General features: G+C 43.2%; 2 protein-coding genes across 4 annotated transcripts in view; one reads left to right on the top strand and one right to left on the bottom strand.

Annotated features, from left to right (window-relative positions):
* Window positions 1–11,300, bottom strand: part of CCNK (cyclin K) — a 31,212-nt gene extending 19,912 nt beyond the window's left edge. Inside the window, exons 1-6 of one of the 3 annotated variants that reach the window (XM_073349614.1) lie at window positions 11,161–11,300; window positions 6,461–6,718; window positions 5,078–5,159; window positions 4,091–4,222; window positions 2,606–2,711; window positions 1,230–1,287 (exon numbers count right to left, since the gene is read on the bottom strand). In XM_073349614.1, the coding sequence (XP_073205715.1) occupies window positions 1,230–1,287; window positions 2,606–2,711; window positions 4,091–4,222; window positions 5,078–5,159; window positions 6,461–6,657 (575 nt within the window). In that variant the 5' untranslated portion in view covers window positions 6,658–6,718; window positions 11,161–11,300. Of the gene's footprint in view, window positions 1–1,229; window positions 1,288–2,605; window positions 2,712–4,090; window positions 4,223–5,077; window positions 5,165–6,460; window positions 6,719–11,160 lie in introns of those variants that run through there. The other 2 variants (XM_073349615.1, XM_073349616.1) reach the window with 2 other exon arrangements.
* A 370-nt stretch (window positions 11,301–11,670) lies between these two features.
* SETD3 (SET domain containing 3, actin N3(tau)-histidine methyltransferase) overlaps window positions 11,671–22,311 on the top strand; it is a 66,890-nt gene continuing 56,249 nt past the window's right edge. Inside the window, exon 1 of the mRNA XM_073349613.1 lies at window positions 11,671–11,792. The gene's annotated coding sequence lies outside the window, so the exon portion shown is untranslated. The remainder of the gene's footprint in view (window positions 11,793–22,311) is intronic.

The following is a 22,311-nucleotide window of genomic DNA, read 5'->3' as shown; positions in this document are numbered from 1 at the left end:
GCATTTTTCTGAATTCCAAGTACAGTGCTGTCTCAATAACACTATCAATTTTTCTGAATTTACAAGAAAAAAAGAAGTTTCCCAACTGCCATCCTGCATATTCAACCTGGGATCTGAAAGTCAAGCTAGATTCTTTCCTTCCTATGTATCACCATCTGCAATAAAGATGATGCAAGCCAAATGGTAGTCACACCTGTGCCAGGCACTGTTCTTCAATTTACATCACCACCACCACCCATGTAAACCAATTATCTCCATTTGGGTTGTACAGGTTTTCAAGACTTAGAATTTGGGCCTAAAATTCGAATCTTGCACACCTAAAATTAAGCACCAGAGTAAAAGCGACCAATTTGCAGAGATGCTGTGCACCCACAAGTCTGACTCAAATCAATGGGAACCATAGGTGCTTAGCGCTTTTGAACAATCAAGACCACTTTTCTTTGGATGTCTAAAGTTAAGCACTCTAGTTAGAAATCTGAGAGTAATTACACAGAGGTGTTGATGCACCAAGAAATAACCTTGCTCATTCTCCCTCACGTGTTCGTTCTACAGTGCTAACGGAAGTGTAATACACTAAGTTTATTTAAGCCTCTGAGGTATGCAGAAATGACTCAATACATCTATTAAGAAGGTGCTATTTTTTACATAATCATCTTTCTTAGTTAAATTCAGTTGAGCTACAGCTGGTTACAATATAAAATCAAATATTTCGCTTGGTTTTTTTTCCCCCCCAAGTGTTGTCTGATGAGACAAATAAACACTGCTTATATCTGAACTATTTACTGCACTGCACTATAAAGAATATAAAATATGTTGCACAAAGACTATATTTCTGGGACTGACCTCTTCCCAGGCCAAGACATTGGGGTCACACCTCTCTTCCTATAGGTATTGGAGGCTCTGGAATTTAGCTATGCCCTTTCTGGCCTCACTGTATGGATTTGAAGGAAGAACTGACCATATTCCCTGATCTGGGCTTCCCCCTGAAGTCCCTGATCTAAATTTTATCCTGGAATAAGAGGAATCCCTTCAGGCAAAAACTCTGAAGTGAGGGCAGGGGTATGGCCCATGATTCATGGACAAACGTGAACTGTCTTTGGAATGTGCACAAAGAGATATAGCCTAAATGTGCATGACTGGGGAAAGAGGTCAGGGTCCAGAATAAACCAAGTGGTGGTAACTAGCTGAAATATTTAAATGTCTGGAAACTTTTTTTTTTTTTTTTTTACCTGTCATTTACAAATGTCCATGCCATTTGAACCAGCTTTTGAATTTTGTTTTTATCACCTGAAAGAGACAAACAAAAAAGTTTACTAAACGAAAAAGCTCAGAAAAATTAGTTTTATAAACCATTATAAATGGAAAGACTTCTTTAGAAAAATGGTATCTGTGTAATATTCTAATCTTTTAAGGTATATCAGCTGAAACTGATGTGTTATGAGTGCAAACCTGTTAACATTCTAACCTCATGTTTTCATATGCTCAAAGTCCCCTAAAACATTTGCCTTTTGCACTGAATTTTTTGAGTTTTGAAAAATGGTAGGGGGACCCAGAATTGGTTTGTAAGTGGGAACAAATTCAGTGATTTTTTAAGTGAGGGGACAGATTTTGGGGGGAACTTTAAGGCAATTTAAGTTAAATAGTTATTGTTTGGAGAGGGAACACGTAGCAGGAAAAGAACTTTTCACCTGGGCTAGTAGGCCTAGACAGGAAAGCATCAAGTAAGTTTCCAAGTTATATCAGGCCAGGAAAAGAAAACCCGTAAGCCACTGGATTCAAATGATTTATACATAAGGCTACGAGTCTCTCATGGATTCTGTGACTTTCCATGACCTCCATGACTTCTGCAGCAACTGGTGCTGGTTCAGGGGCTGCCTGACCCAGGCAGCCCCTGGGCAAGCAGCAGTCTGGATGTATGGGAGAGGGCATGGGTGCACTTATCTCGGGGTAGAGGAAACCCACTGGCATGGCCCTGCAGCTCCTAGGCAGCAGGGGGCCGGGGTCTCTGCACTGCATGCAGGCCCCACCCCCGCAGCTCCCATTGGCTGCAGCTCCTGGCCAACGGGAGCTGCGGCAGCCGGCATTTGTGCCCCTCCACCACCTAGGAGCTGCAGGGATGCGGAGCTGGGTAGGGAGCCCCTGACAGCCCTCCGCCCCCACTGCGCCCCCCCGGGCCACCTCCCCAGCACACGTGGCCCCTCATCCAAGTTTTAGTCATAGGTATTTTTCGTATAATTGACAAGTCACAGGCCGTGAATTTTTGTTTACTGCCCGTGAGCTGTCCATGACTTTTACTAAAAATACCTGTGACTAAAACATAGCCTTATTTATACACAACAGTCATACACTGAGAAAAAAGTGACAAACCATTCTTTTAAGACATTAAAGAGCTGAGGACTGGAAGCCCAGAACACCTAACTACTACTAGTTCCCACTCTGTCGGCTTGGAAGTCACAACTTCTGTCCCAGTTTCCTTCTCGGAAATGTGGTTAATATTTCTCTCAGATGGTGGGTCAGTAGATCAATGTTTTTAAAGAAGTATAAACCAAGTGCGCTATTTAAGAGTTGTTGAATATTATTCAGCAATGCAACTCTTTATATTCACCTTTGAGTTGTTTGGCATACTTGAGAAGAAACTGGTATGGATGTTCCACTTGTAAATCAAACTTTATTGTTTGTAATAAGATTCTCTCCAGGACCATCACTTCCTCCTAGACAATATGACAAAGTAAACACAAAATATATAATTCCCTCTTTTATTCATGAACATTTGATGCTCATTTGAAATGTGACCTTATTTCCAGTTGAATTTGTTTAGCTTCAGCTTTCAGACACTAAATATTATTATGCACTTATCTGCTAGATTATCTTTCCCTGTGCAGGTATTTATAAGACTGTGATCAAGTCACCTCCTAGATTTCTCTTCAGTTATTTCCTACCATTGATGGTCCTGACCTTTCAGAGGCTGCATCACCTACCTTAAATGTTAGCAATATGAGATTTAACTGCCCAAGATGAGTTATTACTGAACGTAATTATGCGTGAATCTATTAGTTTCTCTTAAATATTCTTAACCTTTAAGGTTATTTATCAAGTGTTTACTTCAGTGAATGAAGTAACTGAATCCATATTCTCACCCCCATTCTCCCACCTCATTACCTAAAAAGTCTAAAACAGATCACAACTCCATTTGGGGTGCGCTTTTCTACATATGGGATGGCATATCACAAGAGATACACTTGGGCTAAGCTTCTGAAAAGTGAATAGGGATTTTGGGTGCCTCAATTGTGGCATACCCCATCTTGACACTTTAAAGAGGCCTGCTTTTCAGAAAGTGTAAAACACCCACCCTGTAGATAACTAAGCCCCTGGAAGGTGCCTCAAGATAGATACCTCAAAAATGCAGCATCCAAACTCACTAGTCACGTTTGAAAAATCTTGGCCTTTGATGGTGACAGCTGAGTATCAACTAAGAAAACTGAAGCTATCACAGCAAATCCAATGGCAAAGCTAACTGTGAATTAAACTATGAAAGATAAGCAGCATTACTCAGAAAAGTAACACCAACAACAGCACATAGTGAGATTTAAAAAACTAAGATCTCCCATAATGTCTTTTAAAGTTATGGCATCTAACTAAAAATAAGTTGTATTTGTCTGAAAAATGTGTATATACTATAGTTACAAACTAACATCTACAACTACTACAACTGAAAGAAAATTATTGACAATTTTTTTTCCAGTTCGTTTACTTTGTGAATTTGACAGCATTTTATGTAGTCAATTTCACAGTTTACACTGTATAATCAATCAGTTTCTCTTTTGCTGAAAACACCTTATAAGGAATAGGAAAGCTGAAACACACTTAAGCAAGTTAGACTATATACATGGTAATGTACCAGAAAATTAAAATTTAGGTTTATTTATCTAACTTGAAGAATAAAGTTGACAGTGCCTTTTCAAATGAGAATCCAACTTTCCTTTTACCTCAGAAGAGAAATAAAGCCTGGAAATATATAGCGCAAGTATTAACTCTATTAAAATGCTAAGTTAAATAAAAGAATAATATAAGCATGAATAAATTATTTTACCTTTGGGTCATCACCAAACTGTCCAAACTGTACATCATTTAGTAAGCTACGAGCTGTTTTGATTATATCTTTACATTTTTTTGGAGTTTCTTCAACTTTCCCTGCCAGGAAGAGACAGCAGGCTCCAGTCACCTAACAAAGAAAATTCTGTCAGAAAGTCTAAATCTACTATGCCGCATCTATATATTAAAAACAAATTGTGTTTTAAGTGTCAGTTTCAACAATCAGGTTATGAGATGCTGTTTCTCAGAGAAGGGTTAATAGAATTAGAAGCTCATGAAATGATTACACACACAATTTAGCTTTTTTAGCTATTTCCAAGTAAATATAACCTTTTGGAAGACAGCCCATTAAGTAGCATTTTATTTTATTTAAAGAAATACAGCCATAGGTTTTTGTCTTGGCATAGAGAGCATTGCTTCACAAGGGGGTTTAAAAACGTAATTATATATGTAATTTGTCTTTTCTTTGACCACTTAGCCCCTGCTGCAAATCACAAATTACAGCTTCTTGGGAATGACATTAACATAACAAAATTGTAACAGCAATTCTTATTTACTCTAGAGCACAGAAGAACTACATTTTAAGCCTTGATATTCAAGATAAAACATTTAATTTTCATTGCATGGAAAAAATGAAAACTGTGTAATACTTTGTGTTTAAAGCAGGTCTTGTTTCTACATTAAATCGTAAATTAAAAAATCACATGTAATTAAAATACTCTAAATTATCCTTTTTCTGACATACTTCTGAAACTCTGAAAAGCACAATATTAACAGAAAGCTTAAACATTTAAAGAAACAATATGCATAAACTATAACCTTGGCAAGATATTTCAGGGGATTATTCATAAACATGAAGCTTTAGTTAAGAAATGAGACCTTAGTTAAGAAATGAGGCCATCAGCCTTCCTTAGTTGCCACTACTTTAAATATTCCATACTTAAAGCAACCATGGAATTAAGAAGTCAATGCTGTAAATACTTACATATCTTGGGAACTGTTTGAAGGAATGAAACATATAAAATCGATGAAAATAAATTATTCCAGTTGCCAAAGTGTCATAATGTCTGCGCTACACAATAAGGATTTAAACAGTATAAATCAAGTTCAAAATAGAAGACATGAGAGGAAGCAGAGTCAGAGAAAAAATCTGTTTTGAACAAATAAGCTGACTGATTCTCTAATACTGTATCTGATACTTGTTTTTCAAGTTCTGAAAGCAAGTGTGATGTTTTACCAAAAAAACCTACAAAAAAACACAAGGTCCCCGCCCTGAGCATTTTTAACCTAATTCAGGTGCAGTGGATATCTTGAACAGTGTAAAAGGCATGGCTACAGGGTCAAGGTAAAGTTCACCCTGGTACAGAGGGTCCATACCACCACCTGCATGACTTAAGCCCCACACCTAGCTTGGAAAAGCCAGCAATAATGGCAGGCCTGGAGTGGAAGTCATGCAATTTAATGATCACAACACCCAAGCAAGTGGTGGAATCACGGAGACCATTGTTTCAACTCAGACTGGGAATACAGCCAAGAGAAGGACTTTCCCTGTGGTTGACAGGTGGATTTTGCCTCTCTTAACTCTCCACTAACATGTGATTGTTAAGGGCTGATGTAGCTGAAATCAAATCCAACTTTAGTGAAGATCAAAACTATAGAAGATTTTTAATGAGGAACTGAAGGAGAAAAGTTTCAGAGTAACAGCCGTGTTAGTCTGTATTCGCAAAAAGAAAAGGAGTACTTGTGGCACCTTAGAGACTAACCAATTTATTTGAGCATAAGCTTTCGTGAAGTGAGCTGTAGCTCACGAAAGCTTATGCTCAAATAAATTGGTTAGTCTCTAAGGTGCCACAAGTACTCCTTTTCTTGAAGAAGAAAAGGGATTATTGGTATACAAAAGTGGAAAGTAATTCCGAGTATGAGGAATGGTGAGAAGAAGCTGGGAGCAGAAGAAAAAGAGGGAATAGTTAGGAGAGAATATACAGAGGGGCAAAATGGACAAGAAAAGATGTAAATTCAAACACATGCCTAAACAGAGCCTTGAAGGGAAAAACCAGGAGCTTTTAATTTCTAAAATCACCACACAACCGACAGGCCACCTTTTCCCTTTATGTTGTCACTTCATTAGTTAAGGTAGTTCATTTGTTACAGAAACTAGGATTCAATTAACAGAAGAAAATGTTCAAGTAGAAAAACATTAAACATCAAAGATGTTTAATTTAAAAATATTAGTGATGTTTTTGAAATAAGACTACCCTGTACAAATTAATGACACAAATGCACAAGGACCATGCTTGGTATATTTTTTCTGGACTTTCTAATTCATAATGCTACATCGTACCCTGAAAATATCAACATAAAAGGATACAGTCCCAGACGTGTTCCAACATCAAATATGAATCTGGCTCCTTCTCGGCGGTATCGTGCCTCAGTCGCTGGATCAAGTCCTTCTAATTGTGATGGTGTATGTGCCAGATCTTTTTTATCCCAGTACCAACATGGTTTTGTGTGGTCCAGGTTTGCCAAATTTACAGAAGGGCTGGAGTTTTCTTTATTCTCCTTCATTTATTGAAGTAGAATTGTTCCTGCTTGATAAGTTTTCAGGCAATGGGTTTTCAGACAGCAGCTTCAAAATAATAATATAAAAAATAATCAGGTAAAACTGCAACAGACCAACATTTTTCATCCTGACGTAAGTGATATTTTCGCTACGCACACATACACTATACATGTCACAAGGTAGAATGGAAAGATGATCTGAAAGAAGGGAAATGTATTTGTGTATTTTTTGCTGATTAATGATGCATAGAAAAGGCTTGAAAAGTTGTTTTGAAAAGATATTTCACTTGTGAAAAATTCAGGTTTCATCTACACTGGTTTCCCCGAGTCTGTAGACATATGCAAAACTAAGAGAATGATGTAAATGCCAAAGTAGGGAAACTTGGGCAAATAAGTCACTACAAATCTCTTATTATATTTGCTCACTTGATCTAGGGCAGTGTTTCCCAAAGTGTGGTATGCATACCCCTGATGGTACATGAAAGGGTTTCAAGGAGTACGGGGCAGAATTTTTTATTTTACTTTATCATAACGGGACCCCCGCCTGGCACCAGGCTGAGTGGGGCCGGTGGACAGAACCGCAGACCCGCAGTGGGCTGGGCGGCTCAGCCCGCTGCCAGTCTGGGGTTCCGTCAGCCGGCTCCTCCCAGCCGGGGTCCCGGCCACCGGCCCCGCTCAGCCTGCTGCCGGCTGGGGGTCCTGTTCACCCACGCTGGCAGTGGGCTGAGTGGGGCCAGCAGCAGGGACTCCAGCTGAGCGGGGCCAGTGGACAGAACCCCAGACCCGCCGTGGGCTGAGTGACTCAGCCCCCTGCTGGTCTGGGGTTCGTCAGCGAGTTCCTGCCAGCCAGGGTCCCAGCCGCTGGCCCGGCTCAGCCCAAATTTTTCAATACCGAAATAGTAAGCATTAAAAACTAGTGCTTTCTTCACTAACCTAACCAAACCAGCGTTTTTTAATTTCAGAATTATACGAATTCACCATATATACACACACGCTGTTCTGCCAGACTGTTGATTCACTTCTATTATTTTTAATTATTTCTAGTACTATTTCTATATGTAACTATTATTTCTATTAAAATTTTTGTTTCAACTGTATGTAATATAATTTTGTATTTATTTCTAATAAACATTTAATCCAGAATGAAACAAATTAGGAGTGTGTTATAAAAATGTGGCTAGGTGAAATTTGGTGCTGGTAACATGGTTACAGGGTTAGCTGAACCTTTCCCCTCTCTCTCTCTCCATGGACACTCTTTCAAATGACAGGCCCTGTGTCTTCACTGTTCTTGGGATGGAATCTCAGATTCACCCTTCTGTTGCCTGGAGACTCTGCCTAACAACACCCCAATCACTAACTGTGATTACTCCGCAGGCCCAACTGGGTTTGGCCACATGCATATATTCCCTTTGGGAGCTATTTATCCATCCAAAAGAATGCTATCAACTATTTATCTATCCATAGGAATGCAACAATCAGAAAAAAAGTGTTAAAACAACAACAGGCCAATATGCATAACTGTCTTACTTAAAACTAAGTTAGGCTTAGCTTGACCTGCCACTTCTCAGTCTCAGAGAATCAGTGAGCACATCTCCAGCCTGTATCTGCCATCCCTAAACTTCAGTGAGGGTCTTTTTAAAACCATGCCAGCCCCTTTGCTCTGCATCACCTACTATTCATAAAAACAACAGATTTCCACATTTTTCATAATTGGCTTTGAGCTTTTAGGTCCTAAATGGTTTAGGAACTACCTACTTGAAAAAACATTTCTCCCCCATGGCACAACACCACAGTGGATGGACATAAACAGGAGTCCTGCTGGTATAAATGAAGTGGGGTCTGCAGCCAGGGCACCCTTCTTTGGAATCTACACCTCACTTCCTCATATGTGAAATTCCTCCCTCACCCTTTATATAATAACCTTCAAGTCATGTGCCAAAAATCATCTTTTTTTGTAGAGATTTTAAAATATGGAGGGGACACGCAAGGAGGGAGTTGAGTTTTTAAGCCACTGATTTACTCATAATAGATCTCACATTAAAATTAGGATGTGTTTATGTCAAAGGTGCCTAAAGTATACGAATAATTCCAGCATTTCTATACACATGAATAAAATGGTTACCGGTTACCTAACACACTAAATAGAAAAGTTTTCTTTGGGAAAAATTCAACGTTTCTAAATCAAACCAGGGCCAAAAAACCTCTACTCCTGGGGAAATTCTGCACCACTGCGCACGCACAGATTTCATGTCCCCTGCAGATTTCTTTGCTTCTCTGCAGAAAAATGGCTGACAGAGAAGCAAAGGGAAGTTGCAAGAGCAGCCACGTGCCTCTCCCCAACAATGTGGGCACGTTATTTCAGGCAACAGGGAGGTAAATCACGGACATTGCGGCTGGTGTGGGTCAGACCTACTCCCTGTATCCAGAACCAAGCCTTAGCCCCTGCATCTGGACACCCCGTGCTGAGTCCCAGCCCTGTATCTGGATCCCCCCGCCAAGCCCCACTCCCCTTTATCTGGATGCCCACTCCTGCACTCAGCCCACCCCCTGCGAAACCCTCCACACTCAAACCCTCACCCCAATGAGGCCCACCCCGACTAGTCTCCTGCACCCAGACCCCCACCCCACCGAGCCCCAACCTGTTGCACCCAGACTCCCATCGCACCAATTCCCACTCCCCCAATACGTGGACACCCCTGCTAAGATCCCCACACCCAGACCCCCCCTTCTGAGCCCCAACCACCTTCACCTGGATCCAGTGTTCCCTTTACATGTGAGGAATGAATTTTGTTATGTGCACCAATATGGAGGTGATCACCTCCATATTGGTGCACATAATAAAATTCATGTGGCAGAGGTGGGGCCCGTTGGGCTTGGAGTGTAGGAAGTGGCTCAGAACTGGGGCGGAGAGTTGGGATGCAGGGGGGGGTGAGGACTCCGGCTGGGCTCTGGGGTGGGGTCAAGCATGGGGGGGACAGGACTAGGGCAGTGGGTTGGGGTGAGGGCTCTGACTGGGGGTGCAGGCTCAGGGGTGGGGCCAGGGATGAGGATTTTGGTGTGTAGGCTGCTCCAGGACTACGGCGGGGAGAGAGGACTCTCCCCAGCTCTCTCCCTCCCATAGCAGCATCTGGGCTGGGGGGGGGGTGTGTGTTGAGGCATCTCTCCCCGCCGCAGCCCTGAGCACCTGCGTGGCACTTAATAAGTTGCTGCATGGCTGCTTAGAGGCAATTTAGCCTGGATTCCCCCTTAAGAGTTCCATTGCCCCTACATCTGCACCCTGCTCCTGAATGGCTGTGCAACCAGAACCCCCACGCACCTGGATCCCCCACTAAGCTGCCTGCACCCAGATTACCTCACACAGAATGCTCTCGCTCCACACCTGGATCCCTCCACACCTTGATCCCGCCGGGCTCAGCCTGCCTGCCCATACCTGATACAGAGGGGCAGGACCCCAAGGTGTTTCCAGAGCAGGCCCAGCCCTTGTGCTGTGTCAGGGTCAGGTGCAGCCTCACCGCCGTGTTGTGGATGGGGAGAGCTGCAGGGGGATCTCCTACCTCTGTGGAGCCAGGGGCCTACGCTCCCCACTACCATGCTGGAGCCTCCACATTTAATGACAAACAAAATTTGCAGAATTCTAAAATATTGTGTGCAGCATTTTTAATATTTTGCTGCAGCATTCCCTCAGGAGTAAAACTCTCAATCCTTTCTTTCAAGAAGTTTCCCATCAAAACCAAGACAGACAAAATTCAGTACAATGCATATTTTAATAATATTAAACTAAAAATTTTCTTTTTAAGATTCTCTTTATACATCACAAAAAAACAACAACAAACACCACAATCTCGTTAGTACTCTCCTTCTTACAGCACTTTCACACATAAACCAGTTTATAAAGTGAAACTGTTCTTGGAAAAGATCACACTACCTCCTGCCCCATAGCCAGCAAAGAATATTGATTTAATCCAAAATACAGTCTTGACTGCCATTTTCCTACGTGTGACACAAATCCCACAACCGAACCGAAGGGCAATGTTATGGTTTTTATGACACCAGTCTCCCTCCGGCACGAGAATTTAGGGAGATGCCAAACTGAGTAAAAGAAACAACGCACAAAGGCCGACGGGCACGGTAGCCGTGTTTGGACGCACATTTCCACGCAGCCCCTCCCCATCTCCACAGTCCCCCGCACCCCAGGCTCTCAACCGCGCCGAGTCAGTCCCATGCCGGCGCCCAGCCCAGCGCCCCAATCTCCCGCTGCCTCAGGGCCACCGACCACAGCCACCCCCGCCATTTTTTAGCCAGGATCTCAGTTTGCGCCTCGCTCCCTCCCCAGCCGCCTGGCCACAACATCCCTCCCCGGTATCGCCGCCCCTTCTGCTCAGCGCCCCGGCCCTGGCTCAAGACCCAGGAGTCCTCCCCACCGCGGCATTCCAGTCCCTCTTCACCCAGCCCCGAGCCCCGCGTCACCACCCATACCACTCTGAGAGACTCCCACCGAGAAACACTCACGAAGCGAGCACGCGATGGTCCCACAACACAGCGCGGCCACTATCGACAACTTCGCTCCCTGCGCGGCGCCATCTTGGGAATCGGACCAAGTCGTTCCTGTACGTCACTGCGTCAGCGTCGCTAGGGCACGGCGCCCACGTTCGCACTGACCAATGAGAATCACAGGCATAGCTCTAACTTCCCCCCTTCTCCGTCACACGCTGAATAGAAGAGGTTTCTGCGCACCCTACCGCGGTACTGTCGGTGAAGACCAATCAGGTAGCAGAATCGAGAGGATTGCAGGCCACTTCAACCAATAGAAATCGAAAGTGGTAGGGTGAATTCTCACCAATCGGGAGTGGCCTGGCCCCCTGTCCCCGTTTCCGCTACTCCCAGTGGGTGAGCGACAGGGGCGGTGGCGAGGGGGCGGCCTATGGGATTCGTTGGCTGTGCCAAAACTGGGGGCGGGCCCGCTGCGTGGGTGCGGCTCAGCCAATGGCGGCAGCGGGTTGGCATCAGTGGGCGGGCCAGGCGTTGGGAGGGTGGGGCTCGGGTTAGCTCGGCCGCCACCTCCCCCGGGCAGCGGACGGCGTCCGGTGAGAGAAACGTGGGTGACTCCGCGCTGTTTCCAAGAGGAGGAGGCGTCGCGGGAGGTAGGGACCGACCGGCCGCTCCGTCCTCGTCTTTTTTTTGGGGGGGGGCAACTCCCCGCCCACCAGCCCTCTCACCCTTGGGCTGGGTATGGGGCGCTGCCCCCTCACATCACCTATCCCCCGCAGGGGCCAGCCCCTCGGGGAGCAACTCTCCCCCCCCTTCCTCGGACGCAGCCGCTCAGCGCCCAGGCCTCGCCACCCTCCCCCCCCCCCCCGCGCGGTACTCTGAGCTTGCTCCACCCCTGTGAGTCTCCCTCTCAACTGCCGCCCCCGTCTCTCCTAGGGGTGCCTTGACCTCACCCCATCCTGCGTGTCACTTCCCTCCCCCCGCGGTGCGGGAGCAGCTTCGCCCGGCCGTCTCCTCTGCTGGGAGCACCCCGGCCCCAGCACTCCGTCCTCGTGCGCTGATCGCTGGAAACCTGCCTCCCGCTCTCGCCGTTTTGATGGGACAGGCTGTCCTCCTTCCCACCCGCCCCGCCTTCCTCCTCTCGCCTGTTCCTCTCCCGCACCCGCTCGCAGCTTCCCCTTCTCATCCCTGTCCTGCTCTCACCCAGATTCCTCCTGGGGGTGCTGCAACCTTTAGCCCGCTCACCCACCGCTCCACCTGGCTCCTCTCATGGGAACCACTACACTGCTCTGTCCCCCATTTTCCCTTTTCTCTTCTGCTTCCCACTCACTGTGTTTCTGGAAGGAGACAACACTGACCGAGATGGGCAGCACTTGCTGCTTGTCTAGTTCCCACTCCCACTGTCTTGCTAGGGGAGGAGAGAAAAACATTACATCCCAAACCCACATGCTGCTCACTGCCTTGTATCTATGTGTGGGTGTTTTGCTTTAATCCCCATTTGTATGTTTTGGAGGTATGAGATTTTCTTCACTTTTATGAAAACTGGAGGCAATTAAATCCACTTCCTCTCATTCATCTTCCTTCCCTTGCTCCTTCCTCCAAAAAAGTGATAGCAAGGGTGGAGAGTGAAAGTAAACAAATTGCTTAACTTGATTTCTCCATGATGTTATCCTTCCTTTTTTGATGATCATAGGGTTCACGTTTTTATAAAATGGTTAAATCAGCTCCGCCTTTCTCTTTGCCTTCCATAATTCTCCCACACCTCCATAATTCTCCCACACCTCTACTTCTCTGGATCCAGCTCTGGAGTGTTTCTGCTGGTATGTGAGAGTCTGCTTTCCTGCTTCATAGGCAGGTGGGCAGGAGGAGGCTCAGATTCATTGATTAATAATTTAACATTGGTTTGTACCATTTTAAGCACTCTTTTGTTCTCTTTTCTCCCGTCCACTGTGTGGCATTTTATTTTATTTCAATTTTGGAAAAGAATTAAGCCCAGCAACTGAAAGACCCTGAATGATTTAAGCAAAGTATCTTTTTTAAACTGATTGATCTGCTGGGGAAACTTCTCCATTACTTCTCTATGAGCTTGTGTGTTGCAACCTTCCCAAATCAGTACTGAAGGTGCTGCTGAAACTGATGCCATGGGGAAGCTGTTTCTACAACTTCCTTTCCTGCTCAAAGAAGATTGGTTTAGACTAAAGTACCACTTGAAAAAAATACAAAGATGAATTCATACTGCTGTTATCTCTTCCACAGTAAGATGGCAGGCTCTGATCTCCCCAAATGTGCCATTTTACCTGTGAAATAAACACATCTCTCCCTTTTTCTTCTCCCAAGTTTGTGATGTTTAGCCATCTATCTGAAACATGGACTAAACTTAGGCTTCAGTAGTGGCAAAGGGGGGGAAAGCCTGTGTTCTCAACGAAGGGGAAAGGGCTTTTTTCCTTATTTAGGTGACGTAATGGAGAAATGTACTGTCTTTTCAGAGTAGCAGTCTTGTTAATATGTAAATAAATAGCAAAATGCTTACATTTTATTGTACTATGCACTGAATATCTTTTACTCTTTCATTTGTTTTTGAAAGCAACATAGTATAAAGAAGCTACAATAGGAGTCTGGATGAATGTGATGTTTCAGACATTATCCATATATCTGGCTCCTAGTTAAAACTAGACAGCCGCTCAGTAAACTACAAATACACAGAGAATATGTCTTCAGGGGCAAAAAGGGTGGGTTTTATCAATCGTGTTAGCTCAGTAAGGTTAATTTAACATGACAACTTCGGACATGCTAGTCTGCATTTTAACAGGACTTTTCAATTGTGTTAATTGGATTGAGCTAACATAATTGAAAAACATACCCTTTTGCCAGTCAAAGAGAGAGTTTTAGGATTTCAGCCAAAATGTAAGCATGTAGAATCAAAATACTGGCATGTCCAAGTAAAGGTGGACTGAGCTGCAGACTTGATGCAGATCTGAATTTCCCAAAGTCTTCTCTACTCACAAATGTTGTATTTATTTTAAAAACAACAAAATAAATGTAAAGACACTGTCTATCCATATACGAGATGCATGCATCTTTATTAGCAGTATTGTTTACTATTTGTATAGTGCAAGAATACGTGATTAGAGTTATGGAGATTTCCCTACCAGATCCATAGTGCAGATTGCACTGAATTGTACATTTCATGCTGAATTGTACATTAATTTAAATCAATTAATCCAACATTAAGCTTTACACAGATGCTTATGTAGACTTGTCCCACTGTTGTTAAAAAAACTACGTCAATATATGCATACAAGGGGCCAAATTAAGGTTGCACAGGCAGTGTTGATTTTTGGCTATAATACAGTATGATTGAAAACAACAAGGCTACCCTTCTGAAACCTGTCACAATACAGTATGATTGTATCACATGTACATTCATAGATGTTTAAACTATTTTATTAAGATGTGTTTTTACTCTAATCTAGTTGAGGTTTGAATTAAAGTTATATATGTGAGTGTGTTTTGGATGAATGAGATATAAATATTGTGAGTGGTTGTATTTTGGAAGTGAAAGGGAGTTGTTGTGGGTATAAGGTGCATTTAGCATAATGGCGTGTAGGATCTGTATACGACGATATTGTAATGACCAATGATGGGAGACAACATGATCCAGTGGATTGGGTCTTGGAGTGGAGTCAGAGGCCTGGGTTCTGTAGCCAACTGTACCACTGACATGCTGTATGAACTTGGGTAAATCACTTAATTTCATTTTACAGGTGGAGAAACTGAGACAGAGAGAGACTAATGACACCTATCCTTATTTATAAAAGATTGAAGAAGAAAATGTGGTGACCTGGGTAGGCTATGCTAACTGTTAGGAGAGGCAGAGGCAAACCAGGACAAAAGGGATAACTTTACATTTTTAGAACTTCATAGGGGAAAACTTCAAAATTGTATCAGGAGTGTAAATACTATAGAACATTACCAAAGGTTATTTATAATAATAAACTATAGGTTATCAACTCATTAGCCTTTGTGAACTTGTACACACTTTGCAGTGAGTACCAAATGCATTGTTCTTAACAAGAACAAAAAAAAATTACAATATACTGTGTCACTTCAGAGCAGAATTAACTTTTCTTCTCCTTGGCTATAAGTCTAACTCCACTGTTGCTGTCCTGTTTTTTGCTTCTCTTCATCTTGAAGTGCTTCTTAGATTCAGCGTTCCTGTGGCTGTACCTCTTTCACAGAGTTTATCCATAAGCAGGGTTTCTTCACTTAGAAGGCCCTCACTTGTCCATTAGGCACCTTTGAACTGTTGTTTTTTTTTTATGGATGTTCAGTCACTCTCTGTTCAGACACTCTAGGTCAGTCGTGGGCAACCTGTGGCTTGCGGGCTGCACATGGCCCAGGGTAATCCGCTGGCAGGGCGCCAGACAGTTTGTTTATGTTTGCACAGCTGCCTGCAGCTCCCAGTGGCCACAGTTCACTGTTCCTGGCCAATGGGAGCTGCAGAAAACGGTGGCCAGCACATCCCTGTGGCCCGTGCTGCTGCTTGCAGCTCCCATTGGCCGGGAACAGTGGACCGCAACCACCAGGAGCTGCAGGCGGCCATGCAAATGTAAACAAACTCTCTGGCCGCCTGCCAGTGGATTACCCTCATGGGCCATGTGGAGCCTGCAGGTTGCCCACCACTGCTGTAGGTTCTTTGTTGATGGGCTTCTCGTTTTTTGCTTCCAGGATCTGTTTGTATCTAACACAGCTTTTTAATCAATTCCCTTTTTCACCAATTTATATTTCCTTTCAGTTTTTCCCTTGATACTTGCTCTGTGGTAAGTCTGTAGATTTTTATTTCCCTCTGCTTCCGTTCTCTAACAGTATCTGCTCATGTACCCAGGTCTGTTTTTTTTCCTCCCGCTTGTCCTGACCTAAAACCTTTCATATTTTCCTTTTTTCCTCCTTCTTAGTTCCGAGTCCCCTACTTTTAGTCTCCTGTTGTATTTTATCATTTTACCCCCTACCCAGGCTCCAGCTCATGAGCTAGCTCAACATCTCGATTCTTCTCCTTCTCTGACAGCTTTTTCCAACTGTTCCTTCAGGCAGATTCTGAGCCCCCGCCCCAGCTTGAGCTGCGCTCTTATGGTTTCTCTCTCGCTCTCCCTTTAGGACAGCATTCTGTGTGGCTGCATTGCAACTGCAGCAGGCGCTACTGCCAGAGTGCGGGTTACTACAAAAGCAATACATGAGAGCGAAGTTATTTATGCAACAGTGGTTTGTGTCTTTTAAAGTGATTGTGTTGACAAGAATTACATTTGAGAAATCTTAACTCTTAGGTAATGTTTTTTGTGTGGGACCCTTTAGAAGGGGACAGTGGAGGAAGTGAGATATGAAGTGACATAAGCAATTTGACTGGGTGATTAGTGTTTTTGAATGGCTTTTTCATAAGGAGTAATATTTCACGGGCTTAGGTGTACAATTGTCTGAGTAGAGAACTTCAGTGGGAGGCGGGGAAGGATATTGTCTGTCAGGAGACAAGGCTTGAAAAGTCCACTTGCTTATTTGTAACAAACAAATGATGTTTCCCCGGCAAGTGGAAAACAGCTAAAAACACTACTTCTCTCCCCCCCCCCCCCCCAAAAAAAAAGAACTTGCGCATCAATTTTATTAAAATGTTGCCCTCATTTACCTCAACTATGGAAAGTGGTATTTCCTGAATTAAAGCAGTCTTTTTGACTGCTTACTCCAACAGCAGCAGAACTGGACATACTGAAGTTACATTTGCCCTAATATCTGGGATTATGTTGGGCACAGTGGTGTGCACCTATAATCCCAGCTACTTGGGAGGCTGAGGCTGGCGGATCACTCGGGAGTTCTGGGCTGCAGTGCCTTATGCTGATTGGGTGTCCAGTGCCTCTGACAACCTGGCCAGTGGGTTACTGAAGGACTGGCTAGAACACCACAAATGACTTGTTGTGATCAGTGCTCTCTCTGGGAGGGCTGATGGACCAATCGATCAAAGGGATCTAAGATTACAACCTGGATATAAAAGAGATTTGCAGGCTTTGTTGTAAAGCATGTATTAGAGAACCTTTGAAATTATAAAAAGAAAAAATGGAAGAAACTAACTGTTTACAAAGGGATAAAGTTACATATTGATTTATCTCTGTTGGGAGCTGCTTAGCTAGACCACTGTACATCATATCCTAAAAGTGTACCTCCTCACAAGGAAGAATAAGACCAGAATTTTACACAGAAAGACTAACATAGAAAAGTAAAGTCTAAATATGGCTTTGACCCCAGAATCAACCTTTTATCTTAAATATAAAGAAAAGAGTTTAAAAAACGTTTGTTTGTTTTAAATGCTGTTCTATTTTGGTGTTTGATATGCCATTCTGAGCTAGAATATTATAATTCAGAAGCAAATTTCACAGTCCGTGACACATTTTTCATGGCCATGAATTTGGTGGGGTCCTACTAAAAGTAATCTGAGTGCTGCCCTTGTGTATATCCTTAGTTGGTTGATCTGTGGACAGAGGCTTGGAGAGAAGGCCAAATTCATGGCCATGAAAAATGTGTCATGCAAATGAAAAAAAAGCAAATGAAAAATACTAGCGTGCTGAGATTTATTTCCTTGCATTTTCAGAGCATTTGTACAAAGTACTAAAATGGTGTGTGTGTGTGTGTTTTCAGGTCACCATTTAAAAAAGTAATATACAGAGGAATTAATGACTTAGGAAACTCTTAATGAATATAAGGCATTTCCACCTCTAGGTTGGTGGATTATATCAAGTTGAGGTTGATAGAAAAAAGAAAAGGAGTACTTGTGGCACCTTAGAGACTAACCAATTTATTTGAGCATAAGCTTTCGTGGGCTAAAACCCACTTCATCAGATGCATGCAGTGGAAAATACAGTAGGAAGATATATATACACACAGAGAACATGAAACAATGGGTGTTGCCATACACACTATAATGAGAAAAGGAGTACTTGTGGCACCTTAAAGACTAACCAATTTATTTGAGCATGAGCTTTCGTGCTACAGCTCACTTCATCGGATGCATACTGTGGAAACTGCAGAAGACATTATATACACACAGAGACCATGAAACAATACCTCCTCCCACCCCACTGTCCTGCTGGTAATAGCTTATCTAAAGTGATCATCAAGTTGGGCCCTTTCCAGCACAAATCCAGGTTTTCTCCCCCTCTGCCCCCCCCCCCCAAACTCTCTCTCCTGCTGGTAATAGCCCATCCAAAGTGACCACCCTCTTCACAATGTGTATGATAATCAAGGTGGGCCATTTCCTGCACAAATCCAGGTTCTCTCACCCCCCTCCAAAAACCACACACACAAACTCACTCTCCTGCTGGTAATAGCTTATCCAAATAAATTGCTCAAATAAATTGGTTAGTCTCTAAGGTGCCACAAGTACTCCTTTTCTCATTATAGTGTGTATGGCAACACCCATTGTTTCATGTTCTTTGTGTGTATGTATATATATATATATCTTCCTACTGTATTTTCCACTGCATGCATCCGATGAAGTGGGTTTTAGCCCACGAAAGCTTATGCTCAAATAAATTGGTTAGTCTCTAAGGTGCCACAAGTACTCCTTTTTGCGAATACAGACTAACACGGCTGTTACTCTGAAACTTGAGCTTGATAGTAACCAAAAGTTGGATGGTCTGTGTGAAACAAGTGTGAGTGTCTCGGTTCAGTTTCCAGTGGACTGATACCACTACCACAATGGGCACAATTGCGTCTCATGTTTGGCAACCTTGGGAAAGAATCCAGTAGCTACAGCAGAATGGAGACTGAACTACTTCTTGCCCCTAAAGGTGGTCACTCTATGGGAGTGCCATGAAAGCTTATACTATTGTTACAATTATAGCATAGGACCTATAATTTAACAATGTTTCAACTTCACTGTGCTAGTATCCCAGAAGGCAGTAGTATAAGACAGGATTCAGGTGTCTCTAGTATTATCTGACTTTGGACAAAGATAGATGATGTGGTAAAAATGCCCAAGTCCTGTCTATGTTACACCCAGCACTGCTGTTAACACTGCTGGAGGTAGAGCAGTGGTGAATTATGGGTCTTAAATTTGCAGTTGTAGAAACAGCTCTCCTATCTCTGCTATACGTGTTTTGTGTCCACACAGAGGACTTCAGTTTCCAGGGCTATCAGTTTGGCATCTTTCATAATCGCCAAATTCATATTTGGAGACACCAGTAGCATGTATTTACAGTGGTTTTATATATTAGCACATGAACTTTTGGTAGCAAATGTTACCTAATAGGTGACTTCTTAATTATATAAAAACTGGGTTGGTACATCAACCCAAGTATTTTTACAGTGAGTTAATCACTCCTGTTTTGAACCACAACTTACACAGCTGGTCTGATGATAGGTTTCCAACTAAATGTTTTTGGGCAGGTTTAACTGGTCCACAAGGGACACTTTCTTTTGGCAGTCACCATTCCTCTCCTTTTCTAAGATATATGTATCCATTAACTAATACGTGTAGACTTATTTTGAAGGGTTTCTTTGGTACCCTATGAATTGGAGAAAAATATTTGCCGTTAGATTAAATGAAACATGTTTCCCATTTTTCCAGCACGAAGCATACGAGCAATGTGTTCCCAAACAATCCAGATGTATTTTACAGCTGGATTGATTGAAGCTTAAGGAAGTCATGTGATGTCCTTGTGCCTCAGTCACCAGCCCAGCTGTAAAATTGGGTAAAAGCGCAGGACCTTTTTGAAAAACAGATGCTGTATCTGACTTGAGGTTTTCTGGCTAAATTACCAAAACTAAAACGTGATCTAAAAGTTTTATTTTTGATGCATTGTGTTGAAAGTAGTTTAAAAAAAATTGAAACAAATGCATGGACTGGTAAAAATCATTCACGACTGCTGCAAATTATCTTCCAGCGTATATCTGAAGTAGCATCCTAAAGTATGCTGTACAGGCTTCTGTCATTGAATAAATGGTGTTATCGCTGAGTCTGCTCAAAACCTCTTACTGTGGAAAGGGAAAGAAACCGATACTTTGGGAAGCACTGACAATCGTGGGCATAGCTTTTTTGCTATCTTTTTAAACAGCCTATTCCGTCTACTAATGAAAACATCAGAGGAAAATGATTTCCTTACTTGGGTCATAGTGTACTTTAAGAGTAAGGGTTGCTGGTGTATTAGAATAGTTCATAGTACAAACCTACATGAATTAGTTATCAAGCACATTCATATTATTCCTAGCATTATCCATTTGACCCTGAGATTAAATAGAGAGTGAAGGGGAAAGCAACTGTTAATTTTTTATTTAATTTTTTGTATGGCATTATTGAATTGCATTTGTTTTTATATTAGTGCTTGCCTTGTTTTTCAGAGTAGTGATATCTTTGGTATGAACTGAGTTTTGGGGTCTGTTGTACACACTTGACACACTTCTCCTCATACTTTAGATAAATGTCCTTATTTAATCTTTAAATCATATTTAGCTTTTTTTTTTTTTGCACAATGATGTATGGGGGAACACTAGATATTCTGTTGCCCTCTGCTAAAAAAGAGCACTTTTATGAGGGCGTTTACATGTTACAGGAACTTTATTGTCTATGATAGAGATGGGCAAACTATGGCCCGCAGGCCACCTCCGGCCCGCGGGACTGTCCTGCCCAGCCTCTGAGCTCCCAGCCAGGGAGGCTAGTCCCTGGTCCCTCCCCCACTATTCCCCCTCCCCCACAGCTGTGCCACTGCATGGGCAGCACGGCGGCATGGCTGGCTCTGGCATGGTAAGGGGATGGGGAGCAAGGGGAGTTGGACAAGGGGTTGGGGTCCCAGGGGTTGGTTAGAGTTGGGGGTGTGGATATAGTCGTGGCAGTCAGGGGACAGGGAGCAGGGGGTGTCCTGGGAGGGGGCAGTCAGGGGTCAAGGAGCAGGGGGAGTTGGATGGGTCGAGGGTTCTGAGGGGGGTGGAAAGTGGGAGGGGGTGGAGCCAGGCTGTTTGGGGAGGCACAGCCTTCCCTACCTGACCCTCCATATAGTTGCGCAACTCCGATGTGGCCCTTGGGCCAAAAAGTTTGCCCACCCCGGTCTATGAGCTGGTCATAGCAGCACTGAGAAAAACTGTAGTATCGACCTATGTGGCATTGTCAGGGTTCCTTCCCCACTCTGAACTCTAGGGTACAAATGTGGAGACCTGCATGAAAAACCCCCTAAGTTTATTTTTACCAGCTTAGGTTAAAACTTCTCCAAGGTACAAACTATTTTACCTTTTGCCCCTGGACTTTATTGCTGCTACCACCAAGCGTCTAACAGGGAAAGAGCCCGCTTGGAAACGTCTTTCCCCGCAAAATCCTCCCAAACCCTACACCCCCTTTTCTGAGGAAGGCTTGATAAAAATTCTCACCAATTTGCATAGGTGAACACAGACCCAAACCCCTGGATCTTAAGAACAATGAAAAAGCAATCAGGTCCTTAAAAGAAGAATTTTAATTGAAGAAAAAGTAAAAGAATCACTTCTGTAAAATCAGGATGGTAAATACCTTAAGGTAATCAGATTCAAAACATAGAGAATCCCTCTGGGCAAAACCTTAAGTTACAAAAAGACACAAAAACAGGAATATACATCCCATTCAGCTCAACTTATTTTATCAGCCATTTAAACAAAACAGAATCTAACGCATATCTAACTAGATTGCTTTTTAGCCCTTTACAGGAGTTCTGACCTGCATTCCTGCTCGGGTCCTGGCAAAAGCAATGCACAGACAGAGAGAACCTTTGTTTCTCCCCCCACTCCAGCTTTGAAATGATCTCGTCTCCTCATTGGTCATTTTGGTCATGTGCCAGCGAGGTTATCTTTAGTTTCTTAACCCGTTACAGGTGAAAGGGTTTTTTCCTCTAGCCAGGAGGGATTTAAAGGTGGTTAGCCTTCCCTTTATGTTTGACAGGAATTGTCACAATATTTTTATTCCTCAAAGTATGTACTGTAGAGAAGAATCTTACACTGGTATCGTGGTTGTCATTGCAAATCACAAAGGAACATAGCCTCCTTGCAGATGGAGTGCCACCTGGATAGATCTCATCCTTGATGTTTGAGGTAAACTGTATATCCAATCAGCATGTCAATCAATGGTGGTCTTACTGCCCCAACAAAGCTTTTGGCGACCACATGATTGCTGGG

This window comes from Lepidochelys kempii, chromosome 6, assembly GCF_965140265.1.
Source record: "Lepidochelys kempii isolate rLepKem1 chromosome 6, rLepKem1.hap2, whole genome shotgun sequence".
Classification (NCBI taxonomy): Eukaryota; Metazoa; Chordata; order Testudines; family Cheloniidae; genus Lepidochelys; species Lepidochelys kempii.
This window is presented reverse-complemented; position numbering and strand designations above follow the sequence as displayed.